This window comes from Carassius gibelio, chromosome B3, assembly GCF_023724105.1.
Source record: "Carassius gibelio isolate Cgi1373 ecotype wild population from Czech Republic chromosome B3, carGib1.2-hapl.c, whole genome shotgun sequence".
NCBI classification, from domain to species: domain Eukaryota; kingdom Metazoa; phylum Chordata; class Actinopteri; order Cypriniformes; family Cyprinidae; genus Carassius; species Carassius gibelio.
This window is the reverse complement of record NC_068398.1, coordinates 24,901,204-24,924,586: the sequence shown is the minus strand read 5'-3', so window position 1 is coordinate 24,924,586 and position 23,383 is coordinate 24,901,204. Positions and strand designations below refer to the sequence as shown.

The window sequence follows — 23,383 nt, the reverse complement described above, 5'->3', positions numbered from 1 at the left end:
AATCGGTACAGACTAGCTTTCTCTTATAAATATAATAAAAATAAAGACTTTTTGGAGTTATGAAGGATGCAGTACTACTCTATAGGTACTCAAGATTAACAGGATATTGAGTGAAAACGAGCATTTCACCCCCCCTTTAACCATTATTTAAAGTTAGTCATTACTTTTTATCATTTTGAAATAATGATAATTATTTTATTTGTTTTCTCATAAAAGGCTGCATGGGTCAGTTAGATGGTGAGTTCTTACAGACCAAAATCATGTACAGTTACGCAGTAGTTTTTTGTGTAAACATGGATTTCTCATACAATCTTTTCTCTCACCACCAGAGCCCCCCTCAACACCAAGATTTTTGGAGGGGAGAATGCTACAGCAGGCTCTTGGCCATGGCAAGCCAGCATTCACGGTCTTTGAATTGAAGTCGGGTTCTGACTGCAGTTGACTGTGTCCTAGTACGAAGTGGCCCAGTTTAATATTAACATGTTTTTATGAATTTCAAGTGTCCAAATATCATATAGTGTGTGTATATATATATAGATGTGGATTCATAATAGTGAAATTAAAACCAACGTATTTACAGCAACAGGGTGTCTGACATTATGATCTACTTGGGCCGTCTGACCCGAAACGGCTCAAACCCACATGAGACATCCAGGGCAGTGATTAAAGTCATCAAACATCCCAAATATAACAGTCAGTCTAGCAATGCTCCAGCTCTCTTCTTCAGTGTCTTTCACTGATTACATTAAGCCAGTCTGTCTGGCTGCTGCTGGGAGTGCTTTTGCTGCTGGTACAGAGGCTTGGGTCACTGGATGGGACCTAAACCAAGGTGAGAAACGTTACTTAATAATTACACCCAATCGAGGTTCTAAAATTCTGGAACAACATGATGCCTCTTACAATGTTTCCACTGATCTGTATCTTTATTTTGTGTGATATAAATACTGTTGTTTCGTGACATACTGCAGGAAGTGGAAGCCCCTGTTGTGGGCAACATTGAATGTAATGATACCTATGAAGGCATCATTACAGACAACTTGATGTGTGCTGGATTTTTAGATGAAGGAGAGAAAACCCCATGTGATCTAAAACTTCAGTTATTCATTTTATCAAACATTGTTTATCTAAAATGCATGACTTTCTCTATAAAACTGGGAGACTAGAACTGTTATCTCATTCTTGCTTCATCTTCGGTGTCTCTGTACCACATTACTGCATTACTTCTGTTACTGTAGAGGTGTAAATATAAAGTGTTTGTCTCAGTAGGGAGCTGCTGGAAGTCCCTTGGTCACTAGGCAGGGCTCCATATGGATTCAGTATGGAGTCACGGTCTTTTGTGGTGAATCTTATTAATTTTGCTGTATATGTCAGGGTGTCTGAATATCAGGAATGGATCCGCAGTTACACAAGGAGCAGCGAGCCTGGATTTGTCCGATACCCCCTCATTCTTTCTCTGATTGATGGAGGCTCAGTTAGCCTCATCTCATTTTCCCTGCTCTCACTTTCTCCATCATCCCTCTCATCTTCTTCCACTTTTTTAAAGATGATGTGAGATGATAATTTTATGAATACACTTCTGTAATCATGATGATAGTTTGCTGTACACAGTCTCATAATTAGGTGAAACGTGTTTCTTCTCATCTTTTCTTTGATGTTACCCTTCATATTTATTGGACCCTGGGGTCATCAATATGTTTATAATGAAACAAAACTTTGATGTAGTTCAGCATGCTTTTTAAAAAAAATGATCTTCATTGACATCATTACAAGTGCACTGCATGGATGGAAGTATGATTTGATTAAAATCGATCAGTATCCTTTGCAATGTGATCATATATCAATTTTTCTGTATTTTCAATGCATGTATTATTCATTCACTGTGTTGAATAAAGCGAAATAAAAATATAAGATTGTGATGTTTTTATTTATTGTAATTCAGTTGTTTACCTGTATGTTTCAAGCACCATAAAATCCCAAATATCTGGGACATTTAATAAAACGTAAAAATTTTAAATCCTTTTGACATGGCTGACATGGGACATATATTATGTAAAAAGAACACTGGTGTGAAAAATCATTATTACAAGCAACAAAACACATATAAAAAAATAATAAGAATTTTAATGTAAAGTACAGGTGACAATGAAGTTATTGATTTTCTCCACTCTTGAAAAATAAACTGTATTGTGATTATAGTTGCTTATAAAACTGGCAGCTTGCAAGCACATGGTAAAGTCCCTAAAACATTCAGTTCAGCATGATTATATATCTTTATAAAAAGTGTATTTACGTGAATGTCTTTTGCATTGTATTGTATTTGATTTGTTTTTTACTGTCCTGCTTCTTTGTGCACTACAATTGCGGTCTGGCTTATATTTAGCATCATGGCACTGTTTGGCATGCCATCTATTTTTCTTGTTTGTCTCTGCATAATGGGAAAATTTGAAGTTGATTAGCATTAATTAGTTAAACACAACCACTGTTGCAGTTAGTCTCATTAGGCAGAGCATTATCAAGATTGGAATAGAATTAGGGAGATTCACTAATGCTCATGTGACTTCTCACATGTCCCTCACACAACCTCACAACCAGTCGTTCCAGCTTTATTTTTCAGCTCAGCCACCTTCACCTTTACTGATTGGCACAAGGGTAAATGCACTGTATCACAAAACTATAGTGTCACGATATTTTAAAGCAATGTACGCAAATATAGTTATTATAATTATTATGATGACTTTAAGAATAGTACACAAAAATGTAGCCCACAGAATTAATTTCTTTACTTTCACACAGTATTGGATGCTGGATATTTTCTTGTAGTCTCACTCTGTCTTTTTATGGTTACAGCTCTTTGATGATGAAAAAGCTGTTTTTTTTATTTCAAACCTTTTCTTAACCAATATTTTATTTAGTTCAGCATTCTTTTAAACCATTCTAGTTTACAATAATCTACAATGTGTGTCTCATAAATTATTGGTGGATGGATTTGAAAGATTCTCTTTTATCATTCACATCCTCAATCTCTGTGAAAAGTGACATTTAAGACTCGACCTGCCGGTATTCGGTACTTCGATAGCGGTAATGAATATGCAGGATATTGTTATCGCACTTCTAAATAAATTATATAATACAAATTATTTCGAATTTGGAATGAATTGTAATAATAATTTTACCATTAACTGGTCAAAATGCACAACACCCACTGTATGCTGCTTGTAAGAGGCATGTGCTCTCTGATATAAACAAGCATGCATGAGAAGAATGAAAGCACATTCAGTCTCAGACAGCAGATGGCGCTAAACTGCACAAAATGCAGCCGCTACCCTGGAAACCCCATAAATAAAGCAGCTGGCTACTTTCTAAAACATATTTAAATAAGCGCCAGATACTTAAATATTTAGACTAAATACGCTATTTATTTTCAAACTTTTTTTTTTCCTTTTAATCTGGACTACAACATGCCTTAGATATTATTTGAAAGCGTTTTGATTCTTTATTGTTCATTCACACTTTATATGCTTCATTAGTTAACATTAGTTAATTCATTAAGTTAGCAAACTACCAATGAAAATTTCTTCTGAACATTCATTAATCTTCCAATATTTAATAACACATTGTTAAAATCAAGAGTAGCACTTTATTATTTAAAGAGCTAACATGAACTAAAACTTTTATTTTTTTTACAAAGATGAATAACTTACCTAGCAAATGTAGCTATTTCTCATTGTGAATGTTAATGGTTAACTAATGAGGTCTTATTTTAAAGTGATACCAATTGGTCTTTATAGTTATTTTGCACTTTAATCTGTGTAAAGCTGTTAACTTTATATATTTTTTCTGTATGACTTTATTGTATTTAAATGTTCAGTTATTTTTTATCTTATTTGTTATAAGAGTAAAGTTATGAGAGATGCGCTGAATGAAAGCACATTCAGTCTCTGACAGCAGATGGCGCTAAACTGCAGAAAATGCAGCCGCTACCCTGGAAACCCCATAAATAAAGCAGCTGCGACTAGTGGGAAGTCGTGGCCTAATGGTTAGAGAGTCGGACTCCTAATTGAAAGGTTGTTCGAGCCCCGGTCCGGCAGGAATTGTGGTATGTACAGTTCTCTCTCCACCTTCAATACCATGACTTAGGTGCCCTTGAGCAAGGCATCGAACTCCCAACTGCTCCTCGGGCATAAATGGCTGCCCACTGCTCTGGGTGTGTGTGTGTGTGTCACATCACTTTCACTTTTGTCATTTAACCTGTTATACTGTATTATGACTTTTAAAAAAAACTAAACTTCAATAACGGGATAATTCCCTATACCTTGATAAAAGCATTAGCAAATAATCGCAATATGAAAATTCGACACAGGCATATCCCTATTTGAGGCTGGTGAACCACAGTTGATCGGATTCAATTCAAACACGGTTCAGTAATGTAGGGTAGGCCGAAATACTCCATCTCCTCCAACTTCAAAATCATCTGACGTCATTGCTTGACCTTTTTTTGTAATGGGCGTTTGACTTTCTTTGCAGGTTTGCTTTGTAAACACTGGGTCGGTATTTCCACCTACGTCACACATGACCTTTCCAATGTGATGTGTGAGGTCGAGCTAGTGCAAGATGAGCATTTGTGGTTTAAAAGTATACTTTTCAAAGTTTACTTTAATGCCTTTTTTATGTGAGACAGGAATAACATGGTAGAAGTGTCGGGGACTGGACCAGAAAAGGACCACAAGCCAGAAATCGAACTCATGTTACCTGCATACGTCATAAGTATTGCTCTGACTGTGTTAATTAATTTTAATAACTGTACACCACTATTGTAAAGTAAGCAAAGGAGTGTACATGTACATGACCAGCATAAAGATGGGGAAAAAATTACAAAATCATTGAAGTGTTTACTTTTATTTGCTACATAAACTGTTTTATACATTGGGACACTGAACACATTTAGAAATGTTAAAATGCTAACACTTTGCCAAATTTCACTCAGGTGCATGTTTCCATATGGCAGTCACCATAGCCTAGCTGTTCACCACTGCATTCCCACTATTAAAATAATTTTTTTTTTTTTAATACTACTAGCTTCAACACAAGGTCTGAATTTCTACAATAAGAGCAAACATAACCAAGCTGTTCTTTGCAATGTCTTCCTTGAAAACAAGAACTTATTTACTATGCTGTAACCTTTCGAGAATGCATTGCTTCATTTACATAAAGTCAAAGTGCACTTCTGGAACAAGGAAGAGACAATGTAAAACATATATTCAATATATGTTATTTTATTTCCAAAGCTACACAAACCTTATTAAACACATTTAAGATACTTAAATATAAAGTACAAACTGACAATTGTAAAACACGCAAATAGAGAGAACAAACTTACTATACAGAAATCCAACAACATCCTACAATAACAGGATGTACAACATGTAAAATTCTTGCCAATGTACCAATTGATTCATGAGAACAAGTTTATCTTTTTTTCCATAGTGAATTACAGAGTGGGTGAACTTAAGGAATGCACTGTATAATGGTGAAACAGATGGTCGGGAAAGGCACTTGTGGCCTAGTCGCTCTCTCCGTCATCACTGATGATTCCCTGCAGGTTGGCCCAGGCTGCTCCTCTCTTGTGCCCTGTGTTTCTGTGGCTCTCTCCACTATCAGAGTCTGAGTCCACAGCACGTTTATAGGCAGAGGGGGGAGGAGAGACACTCTGTGCAGGGGGCCATGCTGCTGCAGCTGCTCTTCTTTTGGGACGTCCTGATGAACAAAGTTTCATTTCGTGAGATTACAGTCCAAACAAAGTAAAATCACATTTTTACAACTCTCAGATTTCTATGTTTTCATGTGAGTTAATTTTTTTTTTACCTTGAATTTAAATGTATCTATAGTAGTGTGTGATTGAACATTTAAAAACCCTTTAAAATGATCTACTGATCCTATATCCTGACACACAATCACCTGAAAAACTAAGGTGAAGATTTTTAGTAAAGATGACATCAAATGAAACATTCTGTTAAAGTTTGTTGCAAGATGATCCTGCCATTTCCTTTTATTGTAAGTCAAATGAGCCAGATTACGAAGACTCTCACCTTTTGTTTGTAAAGGCCCCTGCTGCCTCTGCCCCAGTCTATTAGTAGTTATGCTGATTGGATTAGGACTTGTGAAATTAGGCAGGTTGCTATACCTGAACACTTCATTTGCATGCTTTGTTTAAGGTTGTCACCCAGGTGCCTTGTCTCTATTTTTAAGCACTGTCCCCTGAAATGTTTATAAACTACAATGCATCACTGCCTTAGCTAGTTTTTTGATAGTCTCAGTCTCAGACGTCACACCCATGGACTGTTGGCTAAACATCTGATGCATATGGGACACAAAAGTGGAAACACTTCAGGAATGTCAAAATTGTCATCGGATTGATTTAATTCTACAGGATTTCCGTGAGACGTGTGTGTCGCGTTCTTTAACATTCCGCCTGGAAACAAAGATACCGTGGCGCCAAGCCCCCTCATGAAAGAAGAAAGCCATTGTGTTTACAACTGTGACGACGAGCGCTTATCAGGATCAACTAAATCTTGGATTTTCAAAAGTATGTGAAATATTTAAAGTTTGCGGCATATATTCTTTTAAATAGGTGCATGAGTTTTACACTCCAGTCTGTTATTGTGGCTACATTTCCACGCCTCGAAACGTGACGATGTATGAAAGGAACTGTGACTGGTTGTTTGACATGTCAGTCAAACAGCCCCATAGGCGGGCTTTGGCCAATGTCAATGTCAATGTCACATTTATTTATATAGCACATTTCCAAGGCCAGGGCCTACCAAAGTACTTCACAGTAAAATACACAATGTTAGTCACACACTGATACAATAAGAACAATGAAATAACAAAATGCTAAAAATAAAGGTACACGGGACTTCTGGTTTGAACATGTAGCGAGCAGACGTGTGAGAAGTGGCTCCCGAATAACTTTTTATTTTCTACCTCTTTTTTTTGGCATGAAATTGGCACCCCTTGAGTTTTTTACATGTACATTAAGACTTAACTTTACAAAACTAAATGAGGCCAAAGAGACGCGACCGAGGGCAAAAAACGACTGAAATGGACGAAAATACCACAAGTGAAGACAACATGGCTAACGTTAACGTTACACAAGCTAGCCCAAGCTCGGAGTAACCTGCTGATCTTGCTAAGTTACACACGGTGGTTCTGTCCGACCTCGCACAGCAAACGGACTCCCTCCTGAAAAAGGCACTCGGCGAGGCACTGGCACCAATTTCGGCATTCGGCCCTAGAATTGGTAAAATCGTCTCTTGACTCCTATGAAGAACGTATCCATGACATGGAGGAAGGGCTCAATGGCCACAGCGACAGTATCGAGGCTATCGAAACAACATGCACCGCACGAGAGGCTGAAAAACAAAGTGGAGGATTTGGAAAATCGCTCCCGTAGGTCCAATCTGCGAGTCGTCGGTATCCCGGAGCATATGGAGGGGCCAGACACATTCAAGTTCATGACAGAATTTTTCGAAGAAATCCTGGGTAAAGATTTCTTTCCGCACCCCCTCCTCACCTCCCGCGCGCACCGAGTGGGACCCAAGCCGACCGTGGACTCCAGCGCTAGCTCCAAACGGCCGAGAATATTCCTCGTTCTCTTCCACGACTTTCAAAACAAACACCGCATAATAACGAGGAAACGAGAGCAGCTGTTCTTCAGGGGCCATAAGGTATTTTTCCATGAGGATGTCAGCGCGGAACTTGGCAAGAAACAAGCCGCCTTTAAAGAAGTGAAATCCCTCCTCTACAAGAAAAACGTCAGGTTCGCTCTTATCTATCTCCGTGTCCTTCACGAAAGACAGACGCTGTTCTTCGAGACTCTGGAGAAGGCCAGAGAGTTTTACAATCTTCATTGGGGAGAGTAAATTACCGGTATGCTGGAGAACAGACTATCTATGAGAAGGTGAAAGTAAACCTAGCTTTCGGCTTAGATAGTTTGATTTTGGGACTATTTGTTTGCTTGACTAATATATAGACGGAAAATAACAAGAACATTCTATTGGGAATTCCTGCGGTTTTCTTCGTTTGGGGAAGAAAATCTAGGTTTGGGCTGTTAAGGTGTTTTTGTTTTGTTTTTTCATTCCAACTTAAGTTTAATGAGAACTGGGGAACATTTTGTTTACACGACAACACTATTTTTTAAGGATGCACACAGTAATGTTAAACTGTATCTTAAGTTAATTATTATTACTGTTTTATTCTTTCCCTACACAACTTTATACAGTGTGTGTTGACATCACTTATGACCACAAATGCACTTTCATAATGTGGTTCAGGCTAATCATACACATTTTAGATGTCTTCTATGATAAATAATGCAGGCGGTTCAAGCCCAGTAGGGGGAGCTGCAGTTAGGTTTCTGTCCTGGAATGTTAAGGGGTTAAATGGTCCTGTGAAACGTACTAGGATTTTTTCCCATCTTAAACAATTGAAAACTGATGTTTTGTTTTTCCAGGAGACACATTTACGGGTAGAAGATCACACCAGACTCCGTAAAGCATGGGTTAATCATATCTTCCATTCCAAAATTAATAATAGATCACGAGGGGTGGCAATTTTGATTAATAAACGAATTCAATTCTCACTATATGCAATAATGGCAGACCCCAATGGTCGATATGTCATTGTCTCAGGCCTCTAATTTCAAACACCAGTTCTTTTGGTGAATGTGTATGCCCCTAACTGGGACGATGCTGAATTTGCCAATAAGCTTCTGTCATCTCTTCCTAATTTAGATACACATAGATTGATCCTCGCAGGGGATCTCAATTGTACAATTGACCCATTGCTTGATAAATCTAGCCCTAAATCTGCCTCACCATCTGTAATGTCAAGGGTCTTCTCAGACTTTATGAGACAAAATGGCTGCCTAGACCCATGGAGGTTTCAAAATCCGACTTCCAAACAATTCTCTTTCTTTTCTCATGTCCACCATTCTTTCTCAAGAATAGATTATTTTTTTTACATTGAATTTAGTTGTAATACATTTTTGCACCACCAGAGACCGCCAGAGCGCTCCCAGACATTTGTAATGTCCACAAGAAGAAGTCATTTTTCTAATATGAAGCGGGCTAATACAAGTGACGAGGCAAAATGCAAGTATTGCAATACAGTGCTTAGATATACTTCAAGTACAACCTCGTTGTTGTAATCTCAACAGCCAACACCTGGGCATCATAAGGGCCGGTCAGGACACACTGGATGCGTGGCGAAAGCATCTCAGCTGCGTGGCGTGTCTGTTTTTAATTCGGTTCCCATGTTAACAGGTTAGAGCTTGCCGACTGCCTGCGTGAGACGCGCGGGTCAGGCGCGGCTCGACGCGTGCATGCTAGAAATAGAACCGACGCCTTGTTGGAAGCGTTTCCAGGCAAAGTATAATAGGAAAATATGTTTATATGTCATTTTGTACACAAATACATATTAATTCATGACATTTTGATATTTGAAAGTCTATAGGTTGACATAAATTCAGATATAAATGTAATTTAAATGAATAAATAATTATCGATTTTCAAATATTGTACGTGTCAAACATAGTCATAGTCATAGCCTTAGCGAGGCGGCCGCGGACTCTGCTTGTTACCTTTTGCCTTATACATTTTAGGCTTATTCTCAAATTCAGATTGTGTTAATGGGCGGCATTATTAGGCAGTTTTAATAGGACAATTTGACCGGAGAGATTAAATTTTGTCGGACATACCTTTTTTTTCGGCCAATGTCCGGAAATTACTATGGTTATGGTTACTATGGCACACTATGGTTAACCGAGTATTAACCGCTAAGGGCCTCGGTTAACGGTTAATGAAAAACTTGAGAACGTGCAGCCCTAACGGATAGCTTTACAGTCTAAGCGTAATCTTCTATCTACCAACCAGGCTGAATACTTATTATTGCGGACCCGAAGCACTTACTATGAGTACGGTGACAAAGCTAGTCGATTGCTGGCTCACCAGCTGAAGTGACAGGCTGCTTCACGGCTCATACCCCAAGTGAAAGATCAAGATCAAAATATAGTCACCAACCCAAAGGAAATCAATAATACTTTTGCTACATTTTACTCTACACTTTATACGTCTGAATTCCCATCAGATGTTACAAATATGAACAGTTTCTTAGATAATTTAGAATTACCTACTATTGAGCCTGGAGACAGGGAAGAGTTAGACCGACCTCATACACAGTTAGAGATCACTGCAGCCATCGGAGACATGCGAACTGGGAAATCTCCAGGACCTGACAGTTATCCCCCCAAATTTTTTACGAAATTTAAAGATAATCTTGTACCTATTATGCTAGAAGTATTTAACGAATCATTGGGAAACGGTTACTTGCCTCCAACCCTCACACAAACTAAGATTACACTACTCCTCAAAAAGGATAAGGGCCCTACCAGCAGTGGCTCTTACCGGCCTATTTCTCTCCTAAATGTTGATATAAAAATTTTAGCCAAGGTGATGGCACATCGTTCAGAATCCATTCTCCCTAAAGTAATCTCTGAGGATCAGACTGGTTTTATAAAGGGTCGTCACTCTTTTTCAAATATTCACCGGCTTGCTAACGTGATCTTCTCCCCCAGTCCCTCTTCGACTACAGAAGCTGTAATTTCTCTGGACGTGGAGAAAGCCTTTGACCGGGTGGAGTGGAAATACTTGTTTTCCGTATTGGAAAGGTTTGGGTTTGGGGACACGTTTTTGGCATGGATTCGTCTGCTCTATTCGTCCCCACAAGCATGTATTCAAACTAATCAATCCCATTCCAAATTTTTTTCCCTGTCACGTGGGACACGTCAAGGATGTCCTTTATCCCCGCTCCTATTTGCAGTGGCAATTGAGCCTCTTTCGCTTGCACTGAAGTCGTCATTGGTGTTACGGGGGTTAGGCGTGGGACTGAGGAACATCGCATCTCTCTGTATGCAGACGATCTCTTGATCTATATAAGCAATCTAGAAACCAGCGTCCCCGTAATTGTATCGCTACTGAACAATTTTGGGTCTTTTTCTGGCTACAAACTTAATTATCAGAAAAGTGAATGCTTCCCCATTAATGATTCGGCAATGCAAATTAAACAAGAAGCAGGGGGGGGGGGTTTAATCAAAACAGTGGTCAACTGCCTTCATGGGGTAGGAACTGAGTGGCCTGGTCAACAATTGTGAAAGTGTAAGTTTAAAGCCTTGCTAACCAACTGCTTTCGAAATGTGGGTATGCAGGTCTGTGCTTGTTTTTTAGTGTGTAAATCCTTAACTCCTTTGAAGAACTGTGTAACAAACGAAATGGAAGAGGGGAAGGAAAAAAAATTGTGGTTAAATATAACTTTTTATTATTATTTTTATTTACATATTTATTTATTTTATTTTTTTTGGGGGGGGGGGGGGTTGTGGATGTTATAGTTGTTTAAGACAAAATGAAACTGGAGACCTGTTTTACTTTCTGTAAAATGTTACATCTTTGATCCTCCAATAAAAAAATAAAATAAAATAAATAAATAAAGGTACACATAGAATACAACACATTCATCAAGGCGGCTCCCCTGTGCCAAAAGCTACTTTAAACAAATGAGTCTTCAGCAATGATTTAAAAGTGGACAGGCTACTAGCAGTCCGCACAGCTAAGGGCAGTGAGTTCCAGAGAATGGGAGCTGCCACTGAGAAGGCTCGATCACCACTGGATCTCCTGTTTCGATCTAGGAACCTCCAGGACCATCAAGCTGGCTGAACGGAGGTCTCTGGGGGGCCTATGCAATCATAGAAGGTCTGTAAGGTAATCTGGGGCTAGCCCAAGCAATGAGAGCACTGGAGTAATGTGCTCCCGACTCTCCTTGCCGCTTAAAAGGAGAGCTGCTGCATTCTGTACAAGCTGCAGACGATAGAGCTCAGACTTCCCAATGCCTGTTTACAAGGAGTTGCAGTAATCCAGGCGAGAGGTAATAAAAACATGAATAACTTTTTCTAGGTCAGCCTGTCTCAGATACGGTTTGACTTTAGCTATCAGTCTAAGCTGAAAAAAGCTAGACTTAACCACAGCACTGACCTGCTTATACAGTTTAAAAGCACTGTCAACAATCACTCCAAGATTCCTGGCATGGGATCTTAAATGAGGTGCTCGTTGGCCAAGGGAGCTGGTAAGAACCTGAACCAACTCTGGACGACCAAACAAGACAACCTCCGTTTTATTCTCATTAAGTTTTAAAAAGTTTAGGTCCATCCATGTCTTAATATCGCTCATGCAGTTAATCACGGCCTGCAAAGATTCTTTTGCTGGAACCTTTAGTGGTAGATACACCTGCACATCATCAGCGAAGCAGTGGAAGGAGATGCCATGCTTCCTGAATATGAATCCCAATGGGAGCATATACAGGGTGAATAGGAGTGGACCCAAAACTGACCCCTGCAGTACCCCACAGGTCAGAGGGGCCACTGAGGAGGAAAACTGTCCCATTTGTACAGGAATTTATCGGTCTGTTAAATACGACTCAAACCAATTTAGGACAGTGCCTTTTATGCCAACACAGTGCTCTAAGCGCCACAGAAGAATGTTATGATCAACTGTGTCGAAGGCTGCAGTCAAATCAAGCTGAAATAGGATGGCACAGTTGCCAGTATCAAGGTGTAAGAACAGATCATTAAAAACTTTTAAAAGAGCAGTCTCCGTGCTATGACGAGACCTAAAACCAGACTGAAACTGTTCACAAACATCAGCTTTTTTAAAAAATTCTTGGACCTGAATTAGCACAGCTCTTTCTAAACCTTTGAAATAAAAGGGAGCTTAGAAATGGGTCTAAAATTAGACAAAACCAGAGGGTCTAAGTTCTTCTTCTTCAAAAGAGGCTGAACTATGGCATGTTTGAATGAAAGCTGCCATGGATTCCAGACCTTCAGTCTGAAAGTCTATTGATGACTGCAGCGCCACACAGTGCTCTCAATAAAGATGTCTGCTGAAGATACCCAAGAGTCTCCTGGTCTCACCTTCTGCGTTTCCAACAGTAGATAAAATTTTTAAGCGTCATTACCCTGAGTGGCGATGATGTTGCTTAAATCCAGCTCAGCCAGTTCCTGCGCTTCTTCTCTCTTTAGTCGAGCTTTTTTACATTTCTCTATGGAGGGCTGACCTGAGACAGACATATTTAATAGGTAATAAGAGTGTGCACTTATGGACATTTGGTATAACATATACAACATAAAATATCTTTGTGTACAAAGGAAAAAAAAACATGTATTCTAAAGTTCATTACACTGACATTTATATGATATTAGTTTTTTTGAGTAATGTGTAGGACTGTATTTTGCATCAGCAATGCACTGAAAGGCAACCTAGTTACTCCATATATATGATTAGAAACACAGAAGGAATGCAAATTTGCATGTGCACATTTATCAAAGCATTGAAATGATCGAGCAAACTGTATACATATTCCCCTTCTGTTCACACATGCACACTAACCTTCCACACCCAGCTCCTCCAGCTCTTTCTTCAGCACAGCCACCTTTGCCTTTACTGATCGGCAGCCGTCTAACAGCTTCTTGTAGTTCCGTCTCACACCACAGAGGGCGATGTAGCGCTTCAGCCTGGACACTGCCTTATTTTCTTCATCCTGATGGTCAAAAATAATTGTGAGATATAATAATCAATACATACCTGACAAAAATTGGGTTTAATAAAGGGCACGGACAGCATGTCGTCCACTTATGTGAGAATCTAACTGAAATTCTCCATCTGACCAATTCTTGTTGTTACAAAAAACTATAAATACAGAAGTAGAATTTGTCCTTACTTTACTTTAGTCTTTACTACTTAAGCCAAAAAAAAAAACCTTCCTGGCCCCATATTTCTGAAGGGTAATGTATGGTTGAAAATCAGCACTCTTGCTTAAATATAACACACAGTAGTGAAACGTGTCATTTTTGTGATTTGAGCTGTTCTCAAATTTATCTTGCCTTTCCTCTGGTTGTGTTCTCTCTCTCCTCATTGCGCTTTTTCTTTGTTGTACTTTTCTTTTGCTCGTTCTTGTCCTTCTCTTGTTCATACTCGTCCTCCATTGAGGGAAGAGACGAGGAGTCAGAGTCCTCTGCTGCCTCCTCCTGATTGTCCTGTAATTTCTCTTCTGTCAAGAAAAAGAGAGATGTTAGGAGAAAAGTTTAAGCATACAGACTCTTTGACCTCTAAGGGACTCTTACCATTTTTCTCCATCTCTTTGGAGGACGAATTAGCAGCATCCTCTTTTGGATCTTTTTCCTCTTCACTGTCTCCGCTGCTTTCGTTTTCAGAGTTGCTCCTGTTTTTTCTTTTAGCGCTCTTGTTATTCTCCTCTTCACTCTCAGAGCTGCTCCCAAAAACCTGTCTCTCCACTTCTTTCACAATATCCCTCTCGACTGGCTTCTTATTTCTGATATCTTTTCTTTTACTCTGCGTCTTCACTTTTTCATCCTCAGAATCACTCGAAGCCAGTTTATCACTGATTTCCTCCTCACTGTCTGAATCCTTTTTCTTTTCGTTCGATGATTTTTTTGGCCTTGCCTCCTCCTCATCAGAATCCTCCAACTCCTCATCTTCGTCACTTTCTTTCACCTTCCCTTTCTCCTTCAGTTTCTTTTTCTTCTCACTTTCTCCTTGCTGTTTGCTCTGTTTGCTTGGTCTCTTATTCTGCATTTTTTTCTTAATGTTCTTTTCCTCTTGCTCCTCCTCACTAACTTCACCCATGTCTTTATCACTTTCAGCTTCATCCTCTTTTTGTTCTCTCTCGTTTATAGCTTTCTCTATTCCAGAGTCAGGGGAATCTGGACAAGAGAGAACGTGACGTTACTCATGCCACATCCAATAAGAAAAAACAAGGACAAACTCAACAAATACTCCACAGTTACCTGGAGAAGACTCCTCCAGCCGTGATCGTTTTGTCTTTCCCAACTCATTCTCTTCATCCGCCCTTTTCCTTTTGCTCTGGCTCTTTGAAGGATTCACAATCTTAATAAGAGGCTCATCATCGCTGCTGTCCTGAAACTTGAAGAACGTTGTCAGTTTGCTAAGCCTTGACTCTAAAAGGTTACTGACAAATCACATTATTCTTCACCATATTATCAGACAAGCCTTTGCTCTTTTCTTTTTTATGTTTGGACCCTTTCAAACTGATTTCTGTTCTGTTTCCAAAATCATTCCCAAATAAATGCAAAAGCATCATTTGATTGCCTCAAGAAAAGTAATTGGTATTAATGAAAAGTATTAAAGAAATGTATTAATGTTTATTGTGTGAATTCATTTAGTATAATTAAGATATTCATGGTAACAAAATATGTTCACATAACAGATTATAACCATGTTATGTATAACATAATATTCTAAAGAAAAACTGCTAATAAAATGCTTTGCAGTGTTACAATTCATCCCAGTCTATTTTACCCCATTCTAGCCAAGTTTATAAGTACTTTTTTACCAAAAACCGCACTACTCAAACACTTCAAGTCTAACCCAGACTACAGTGCAAATCTGAGCTGTTCTAACTAAAAAAAACTTGCACTGACCGTTCCTAAAATAAATCAGTGCCTCGGTTTCGTCTCAAAATCCACACCAGTAATGTTTTTTTCTAAGGCATGTTAATAAAAACTACTTAAGTGTCCTAATTGAACTATTGCCTAGTTCTAGGCCTAAAAGTGCTTAATTTCTTTAATTTTCACACTGCACCTCACCCTGAGTTTCAGTCATTCTAAACCCCACTTTAGCCCCAGGTAAAGGAACATTTCACACTTTTAGAATCTTTTCCTACTTTTTAGAATTTACAATCAGGGTTCCGGCCCAGGTTATGAAACCCTGCTCATCTCCCGCACATCTTTAATATTTAATTAACTACTTTTGCTTTGTTAACCCCAACATTGCTGTGCCAAACTTGCCTAGTGTGAAACAATGTAGAGTTAGAATGTTATGACTAGATACTTAACAGCAGACACCTAGTCATGTGCCTTACAAACTCATAAGAGGAAAATGTCAAATGTGACAGAAAACTCTACACTGGTGTGAACAAACTACAACAGCAATTTTCAGCTAATGACTCCACCTCTGTCTGGAAAGGACTCGGACAGATCACAAACTGGATACCTAAAGCCCCCCACTCTGCTAACGACCAACGACTGTATTGTGACTGTATTATTCTTAATCGTTCTATTATTTTTCTGTTGTCTTTGTCAAGCACCAATTTACCAAGACAAATTCCTCGTACATACAGTAGTTGGCAATAAGTGTGATTCTGATTCTGAAGAAGAGCATGTTTTATTTTTCCCTCTAGAATCCAAAAACGTTAATTCAGGACAAACTTGACAAAGTCTACTAAGGATGCACAATGCTAGAGCTGTGTCCATCCACTCAGTGACACTGACACCGCAAACATGCAAAAAAAAAAATTTAACTCCGTGTTTAGGCATGTACAGAGTGAAACCTCACCCTGTGAAGACATCAGACTAATTGTTAATCAATTTATTCAAAGAGATTATTGCACCAACAACCACAGGGCAAAGCTTAGCAAAAGATAGTTTTTTTGACCACATGACTTCAAAACCTCTTCTTCACCTGCATCTTCAAAAGTTCCTCCTCGACAGTTTTCTTCATCAGCTGTCTGTGGTCGATGCTGAGCGACTCTCTCCCCACCTTCTCCAGGTATCTCCTCCGCAGAATGCCTACAGTCAGGGTGCTAAAAGATGGCAGATCAACAGCAAATTAAACATGTACATAACTGCACAATAGCAAATCCCATTCTGACTGACCCTTATAAACCAATGAAAAATGTCACATGACTTGACACTTCACATAATTTGGACGAGTTACAAAACACAATCACACTTACACTTTACAGGATCTCGTGCATTAACACGAGTGAAGTGATGTACAGACAGATGTTTGTGCTCTCTCTGTAAAACCGCTCAAGCATACTACTGTACTACAGTATTTCCTTCAAGCACTTTTACGTAAGCTGCGTCACACGTGATTGTAGTATCGCTTGATCAAATTTATTTACGATAACGTTACCTGCAAATTCAAGCGCTTCTTGTGCGATGAGACCGTCTTCATGCAAAACTCCTAGACTAACTACCCCTTTATATGTTTATTTATCCTTCATGTCACACACTAGCCAATGTGAGACCGGACACGCGTTATCAAATGTCTCAAGCAGCGGGTTTGATTCAGCCCTGACTCACTAACATAGCTTTCAGTGATATGTAACTTAGTGATGACAACATCCGTTTTGGAGGCTCTTTCGACATTGCCTTCAAATCGCAGTTTACCTGAGATCCGAGCACTTTTGTAGTTCTCTCACAACGAACTTTCGGATCGCCTCCTCTTCTTTAGCCATGTTTTTTATTTACACATGCGCCACTTTTTGCTCTACTGCGTACACAGTGCGTAGTGAGTGTATCGCTTGGCGCGCTTTGCTGTGCACGGCTACGTTACTTTACGTCATCGCGCACAATTTCCGCTAGTAGCATTGGTCAGAACCATGGACTGTATAAAAACATTTATTAAAAGCCTTTCTTTCATGTATTCACTTAAATATGTGACCCTGCACCACAAACCAGTCATAATCTTTCAGATTATGTATAATTCTCAGTTTCAGAAAGTGGACCCTTATATATTTTGTGGTCCCTGGTCACAAATATGTTCATATGGAGTTGCTGGACAAGTCTTAAAAAGCTACTTTATATGCTCCATTTAAAAAAAAAGATACTCTCACTCTTTTCGTATTCAACATGTTCATCCTTCATCTGGTATGAATTTCATTTTGACACGGTTATAACCTATTGTCTTTTTATGACTGATTCTCTTGCTTTGAAATAGGCTTTCTTTGCTATTTTTAAGACAAAATAACTTAACAAGGGTTTTTACCAAAAAGCATTTTTATTGAAAATGTTAATGGAATATTAATTCCAGTTGATTAATAAAATTCCAAAACAATATCTTGACGGCATTCCACATATACTAGTTTAATTGGCAGAATTAAGGGGTGTTTTTTGGTCTAGAACAGTGAGTGCATACATTTATGGCTTACATTTGTCAATAATACATAACTCATTTTATGAAGGGATTTGTACCGTAGTGGTAACTACTAGTGTGATTCAAAGAAGCAATGTTTGTCTAGAAATGACCCTGAAATATATATATTTTTTTTTTGCAGGCTTCTGTTTTAGAATGTACATAATGCTAGAAACTATTGCAATCTTTTTCTTTTTAAACCAACACAATATTAGGTTTATAAATATCAACATGCCCATTGAAAATGTTAAACACTAATGGTGAGGCACAGTTGTGAAAAATGATTTACTTATGTTTTCCTTGTATGTTCCAAAAAGGATGTTAAAACCTGGAGCTCCTGCTATCAATGGCAGCAACAACAAGCGTTGCACATTTGGTCAGTTTCCCAGAAGACCTGACAGTCCCAGACAACACGACACCCCCACCATGTACCTTTCAAGTCAGCATACATCACAGTTTACCATTAATCACCAAAAGATCAACTTTCACACGGCCCATACAAACAAATCAAAACAAAAAAATACACTTATTTCACATTGAATCTTGAAAAAGTGAAAATTCTGGACAATAAATTAGCTGAATAATAAATTAAAATTTGACAAAAAATGAAAAAGGTAAATATGTCTTACAGAAAGAAAATAAAACTGTACCACACTGTGGTAACTTCAGTATTATTTCTAAACTAGCCAATAATTACCCCCCCCCCACACCCCGCCCCTCCCATTTCAGTGCAGTATTAAACATACCAAAGTTGTCTTTCTTTCCTCAACCTCAACTTTTCCACTGTTCACATGCATACTGGTAGTACAGTGTCTTTGTATCGTTCTGATTCAGTCTTTGTAGACAGTCTGCTGTCCATGACCTCTCTCGTCATGCATAATGTGCCTTCGCACATGGATACGCCTCACCCTCCTATCCCCGCCTCCCACACCTGCCCCTTCCTCCTCCGACTGGCCCACACCTGGCGACGAGACGCCCCCTGACTCCAGCAGGGCCATGCCTCCCGAACCCGAGCCTCGCCCATTTTCATAGATCAAAATGTTGAGTGTCTCCTCAAAGATTCGAGCTTCTGGGAACTCAACCTATGTGAACAGATAAAAAAAAAAATATGAAGTTAAAAAACACATTTATACACATAGACGAGAGCGTTCAAGTCCCTTTTTGCTCACTTTGGTCTGTTTCTTCTCAGTGGCATAAACGATAGAGGTGCAGCAGACTTCGGCAATCTTGCGTCCCTCGCCGTAAAAAGACCAGCAGCATATCTCATCTCCCAACACGTCTTTAATGAACAGCACTCTGCCATTAAAGCGCAGCCCCAGCTTATCGAACAGCTCAATGTTCTTCAGAAGGTTATCATCAGAGTTGCTGAGGAAACAGGGTCAATTTGATGGAAAAACAGGGTCAATTTGATGGAAAAACAGCACTTCTCATTGACATTTACATATTTAGCATACATATTTTTATATATGAACCCATGAACTTGGCATTACTAGTGCTATGCTCAGACAGGAACATTTCAATGTCTCAATATAATTTTCTTACTACTTCCTATAGTAACCTGTCATAATTACAAGAGCCACATGTCTTGTGTGTGTATGACTACAATTATTCATTTATATTCAGAATAATAGAGTAGTAGTAAAGTCACATTATGATTCATATGCTTCCTGAAATGAATAGGTGGCAGAGGCTGAATGTACCTGGTATAGGAGTATTTATTGTTCCCTCTGTTATTCTGCAGTTTCACCACTGGCTGTAATGAGGACAAGATTATTTATGAAACAAAGACCACAAAAATCTCATTGCCATTTTTATTATTTTCAATGTCATTTTCCTCAGAGCTCCATACTACATGCCCATATAAAGCAGGCCTTAAAGGCTGGAATACATTTAATGTCATAAGTCAAGACACCACAGATGAAAATGAATAGATATCACCATACTTCTCCAGCTAATTAATCATATGTATTTATTTATATGTATTTTATTCATATTATTTTGTGTTAAACATATTCTGAAATGTTGTTTAAATATGCAAATGGTGCATTATTCAATTAAATATGAGCTAAACTATAGACACTAAAAAAAAGTGTAACAAAATAAAATAAACACTTGAATGTGAAATCTGAAAGAGAACATGTAGCAAAATTGCCCCAAATAAAAAAGAACTGTACGTCTTACTTTAACATCTATACAGAGATTTAAAACACCAGGCATCATACACTTGGCAACACTGTAAATGTTTAGAGAGCAAAACTGGACATTATATACTTCATAAGGTCTACCATGACTAATAATTTACACACTACTACACTTTCATGTGGTTCTGACGCAACAAATGCAAACAGAAACTTGTGCCACATTTTTAGGAGATGCATGACAAAAAAAGATAACATGCATTCCAAAATCAGCTTGACAGGATGAAATCATGTCTGTTCACATTGTACACTACACAACTTTCACAGCTGACCAATATCTGCAGACTGGCTCTAGCTTCTGGCAACAAGCACTAACTCCTCCAGACTTTGAATCTGGGCAAAAATCTAGGCAAAACCGGTACAATGCAGTCTAAAGAGATATCATTTATCTTGTGTTGTTTTGGTCCACGGGGGGGAAGTAAATATTCTGCTCGGTTATCTCACCTTCCTACAGGTGGCTATCATCCTCTGTTCCTCTTTGGCTGAAGTGATCATAGGAATGTGACATCCCCTGCAGACATCCCTGCGTTTCTGCATCAACATCAAGCAAGCCATTAGTAAGTGACAGACCAGCAGTCAAACACCTTCCTTGGCTCAAAACAGCAATCCACTTCTCTATAGACCTGCTATATTAGAGACCCACTCCAGAGGCTCCTCTCACCTGTAATGTGCTGAGGCAGTGCTGTACGAGACCCTGCAGCCTGAAGTACTGCGCCTCCTTCAACACCTCCTCTAGCTCCCGTGTGCTCTCCGGCAAAGGAACTGTCCCGTCCCGCAGGAAGTTCAGCACCAGGGAAAAGTGTCTCCCACATCGGTCCAGTACCACCCAGCCTTAAAACAAGTCAAGAAATATTTAAATATACATCTCTGATCTAGTTTCTGCATCTGTTATTGTAGAATAACGCTTGGGAACGGGGGTAACAAACAGCTTTTGTCCTAGGTACACCTGCAGATAGTTGTTCAGGTAACTTTAGGAAGTACATCTGGATTTAGTCTGTCTCAGTCTTTTTAGTTTGTTCATGTAAAGACTCGATAATGATGAGATCAGATCTTACAGACACCAAACTTTTGAAAGGTAGTGTATAACACCACATTCTCCTGCTTTTTCTTACCCTCTGAGTCTATGGTGACCTCTGTGCTTCCGTCACAAATACTCCTGAGCAGACTGTCCTCCTTGCTGAGCGTCTGGACCGTGGTGTAGTGGAGAGTTCCCCCCACGTTGAGCTTGACATACTTACTCCCCGCCAGGCTCCTGCCGGCCTTTTCTTCCCCAGCATGGCTGGAGGATGATGAGGCAGAACCAGACACAGTCACCACATTCCTGCCAGATGAACCAGATGCCTCGGCAGACATCAGGGGAGCAGAAACCAAATACTGCTTGTTCGCTGCCTAAACATATAGAGCCCACAAACACAATGTTATGAGATGTTTTAAACAGAACTGAGTCATTCTGAAATGCAGCGGTTGAGGAATAGTTCATCCAAACTCGAATACTTGGTAAATATTTCATCACCCTCATGTCATTACAAATGGATATCATTTTCTTTCTTCCATGGAACACCAAAGGAGACTTTCTAAAGAATATACTTGTTTTCATTCATGTTATTTAACTGGACTGGAGCCAAAAAACAGCAAAAAAGCATCACAAAAAAATTATCCACACGAATCATGCATTATATTCAGATAAATTCTAAAGTCAAACAGTAACTTTGTGTGGGATCAATAATTAATATTTTGAGTTAAATCAGTTGATCCAGTTAATAAAACTGGTCTGAATGCTTCATATATTCATTGAATTAAACCAATCCAGTTGTTAAGTTCAACTTAGACAGTTTCCCACTGAAGGGCAACATTTCCAGTGAAGAGCATCTATTTTAAATGATTTCAAAATGATCACATGGTTTCAAAAGACTTTGAATAGAGCACACAAGTCACATAGATACTTTTATCATTATTTTAACTATATGCTTTTTATCATTTCGGATGCCAGACTGCCCCAGTCCTTATATGAAAAAGACTGTTCAGAAATATCTGCAAAAACTCATACATGTTGTTTTTTAAAGAATATACAGTAAATTATGATAATGTAAAAAAGCATTTTCTGTCTGACTCTGAACAATTCCTTTAAAAGTAAATTTAGCCGTCTGGACATCAAAGCGATCTCTAGTGATTACTCACAGGATTTCACATATGTACAGAAGACATAAAATTTTATGAGAGCAAAATAAATTAATAAATGTTCTGACATCTTCAGAGATATGTGCGAACAAGGTGACAATGAACCATCATCACAGTCATAAACTGTGACAACCACTGTAACGATATCCGAAAACACAAAGAAAGCATCCAGAAAGTCAGAAACATAATCTATGAAATACAGAGCAATGCTTTTATCATCCGTCATTCTAGAGAACATAAAGATCCCACTGGGGTCTCCTTAAAAACTAAAACATATGTGAAATACAGCACCACTTCAGTAGTACTCAAAGGCTTGTGAATATCTGTCCAGTCCACTGGGGAGGCCACAGATGTGTTTCTGTGCTAATATCAGAGGAAACGGACAGAATTAGGTCAACATATTCAGTAAGATCTTAAATCCAGCTGAGAGATCTCGCTAATCCTCGTCTAGACCACACCAAATATATTTCCAACCATTTGATAACTTGACAACCAACGGTTAAAGAGAAACAGATCCACATAATACGTCTAGTGAATATGATGCCTGTGTCTTATACTGATAAGCTCATTAGCCCATGAGCTAGCTCTTGATAACATTAGTAACGTCCTGGCTGTCTACGAGCGACACTCACCGAGCTGGGTCCCCGCGATAAGGTGCTCAAAATATAAAGAATTCGCGACGGACAGTTACATCTATAACACTAAGCCTGTCATGATTTTTTTTCACCAAATCATAATTTCCTCTGTTAACTTGCAGTAAGGGTGTCTTCTTCCTCTTTCGTGCTTGTTGTGGGTTGATAATGGCTGCTTCCCCTCGAAAGGAGTGTCTTTCGTCGACTGATTGGCCAACTTCAACGTCAGTCAAGAGAGTTAGTCCCGCCCCCTGAATCCAGCCAATCGCAAAGGCCAGTTTTATGAGGTCAGTGTTTTCATCTGTGACACAAAATT

The 23,383-nt window shown here is 39.0% G+C and overlaps 2 protein-coding genes and 1 pseudogene across 6 annotated transcripts; 1 reads left to right on the top strand and 2 right to left on the bottom strand.

Annotated features, from left to right (window-relative positions):
• Positions 1-221: 221 nt before the first annotated feature.
• Positions 222-1,557, top strand: LOC127952296 (vitamin K-dependent protein C-like; annotated as a pseudogene).
• A 3,700-nt stretch (positions 1,558-5,257) lies between these two features.
• Positions 5,258-17,483, bottom strand: LOC127953561 (HIRA-interacting protein 3). Of its 5 annotated transcripts, none has more exons than XM_052552751.1 (8): positions 17,315-17,483; positions 16,602-16,722; positions 14,909-15,044; positions 14,225-14,824; positions 13,985-14,151; positions 13,491-13,641; positions 13,060-13,158; positions 5,258-5,754 (listed from the first exon to the last, which is right to left on the bottom strand). In XM_052552751.1, exons 1-8 carry the CDS (start codon positions 17,380-17,382, stop codon positions 5,561-5,563), a joined length of 1,536 nt encoding a protein of 511 aa, XP_052408711.1. In that variant the 5' UTR covers positions 17,383-17,483; the 3' UTR covers positions 5,258-5,560. The 5 variants fall into 5 exon arrangements, with proteins under 5 accessions (XP_052408711.1, XP_052408712.1, XP_052408715.1 ...); XM_052552752.1 differs by having other exon boundaries at positions 14,909-15,038; XM_052552755.1 differs by lacking the exon at positions 17,315-17,483 and adding an exon at positions 17,058-17,223 and having other exon boundaries at positions 14,909-15,038.
• Positions 17,484-17,905: 422 nt separating this feature from the next.
• On the bottom strand, positions 17,906-23,243 carry LOC127953784 (BTB/POZ domain-containing adapter for CUL3-mediated RhoA degradation protein 1). Its single transcript, XM_052553079.1, has 7 exons — positions 23,068-23,243; positions 21,370-21,646; positions 20,919-21,088; positions 20,702-20,788; positions 19,760-19,812; positions 19,229-19,424; positions 17,906-19,141 (listed from the first exon to the last, which is right to left on the bottom strand). Exons 2-7 carry the CDS (start codon positions 21,608-21,610, stop codon positions 18,890-18,892), a joined length of 999 nt encoding a protein of 332 aa, XP_052409039.1. The 5' UTR covers positions 21,611-21,646; positions 23,068-23,243; the 3' UTR covers positions 17,906-18,889.
• Positions 23,244-23,383: the final 140 nt, after the last annotated feature.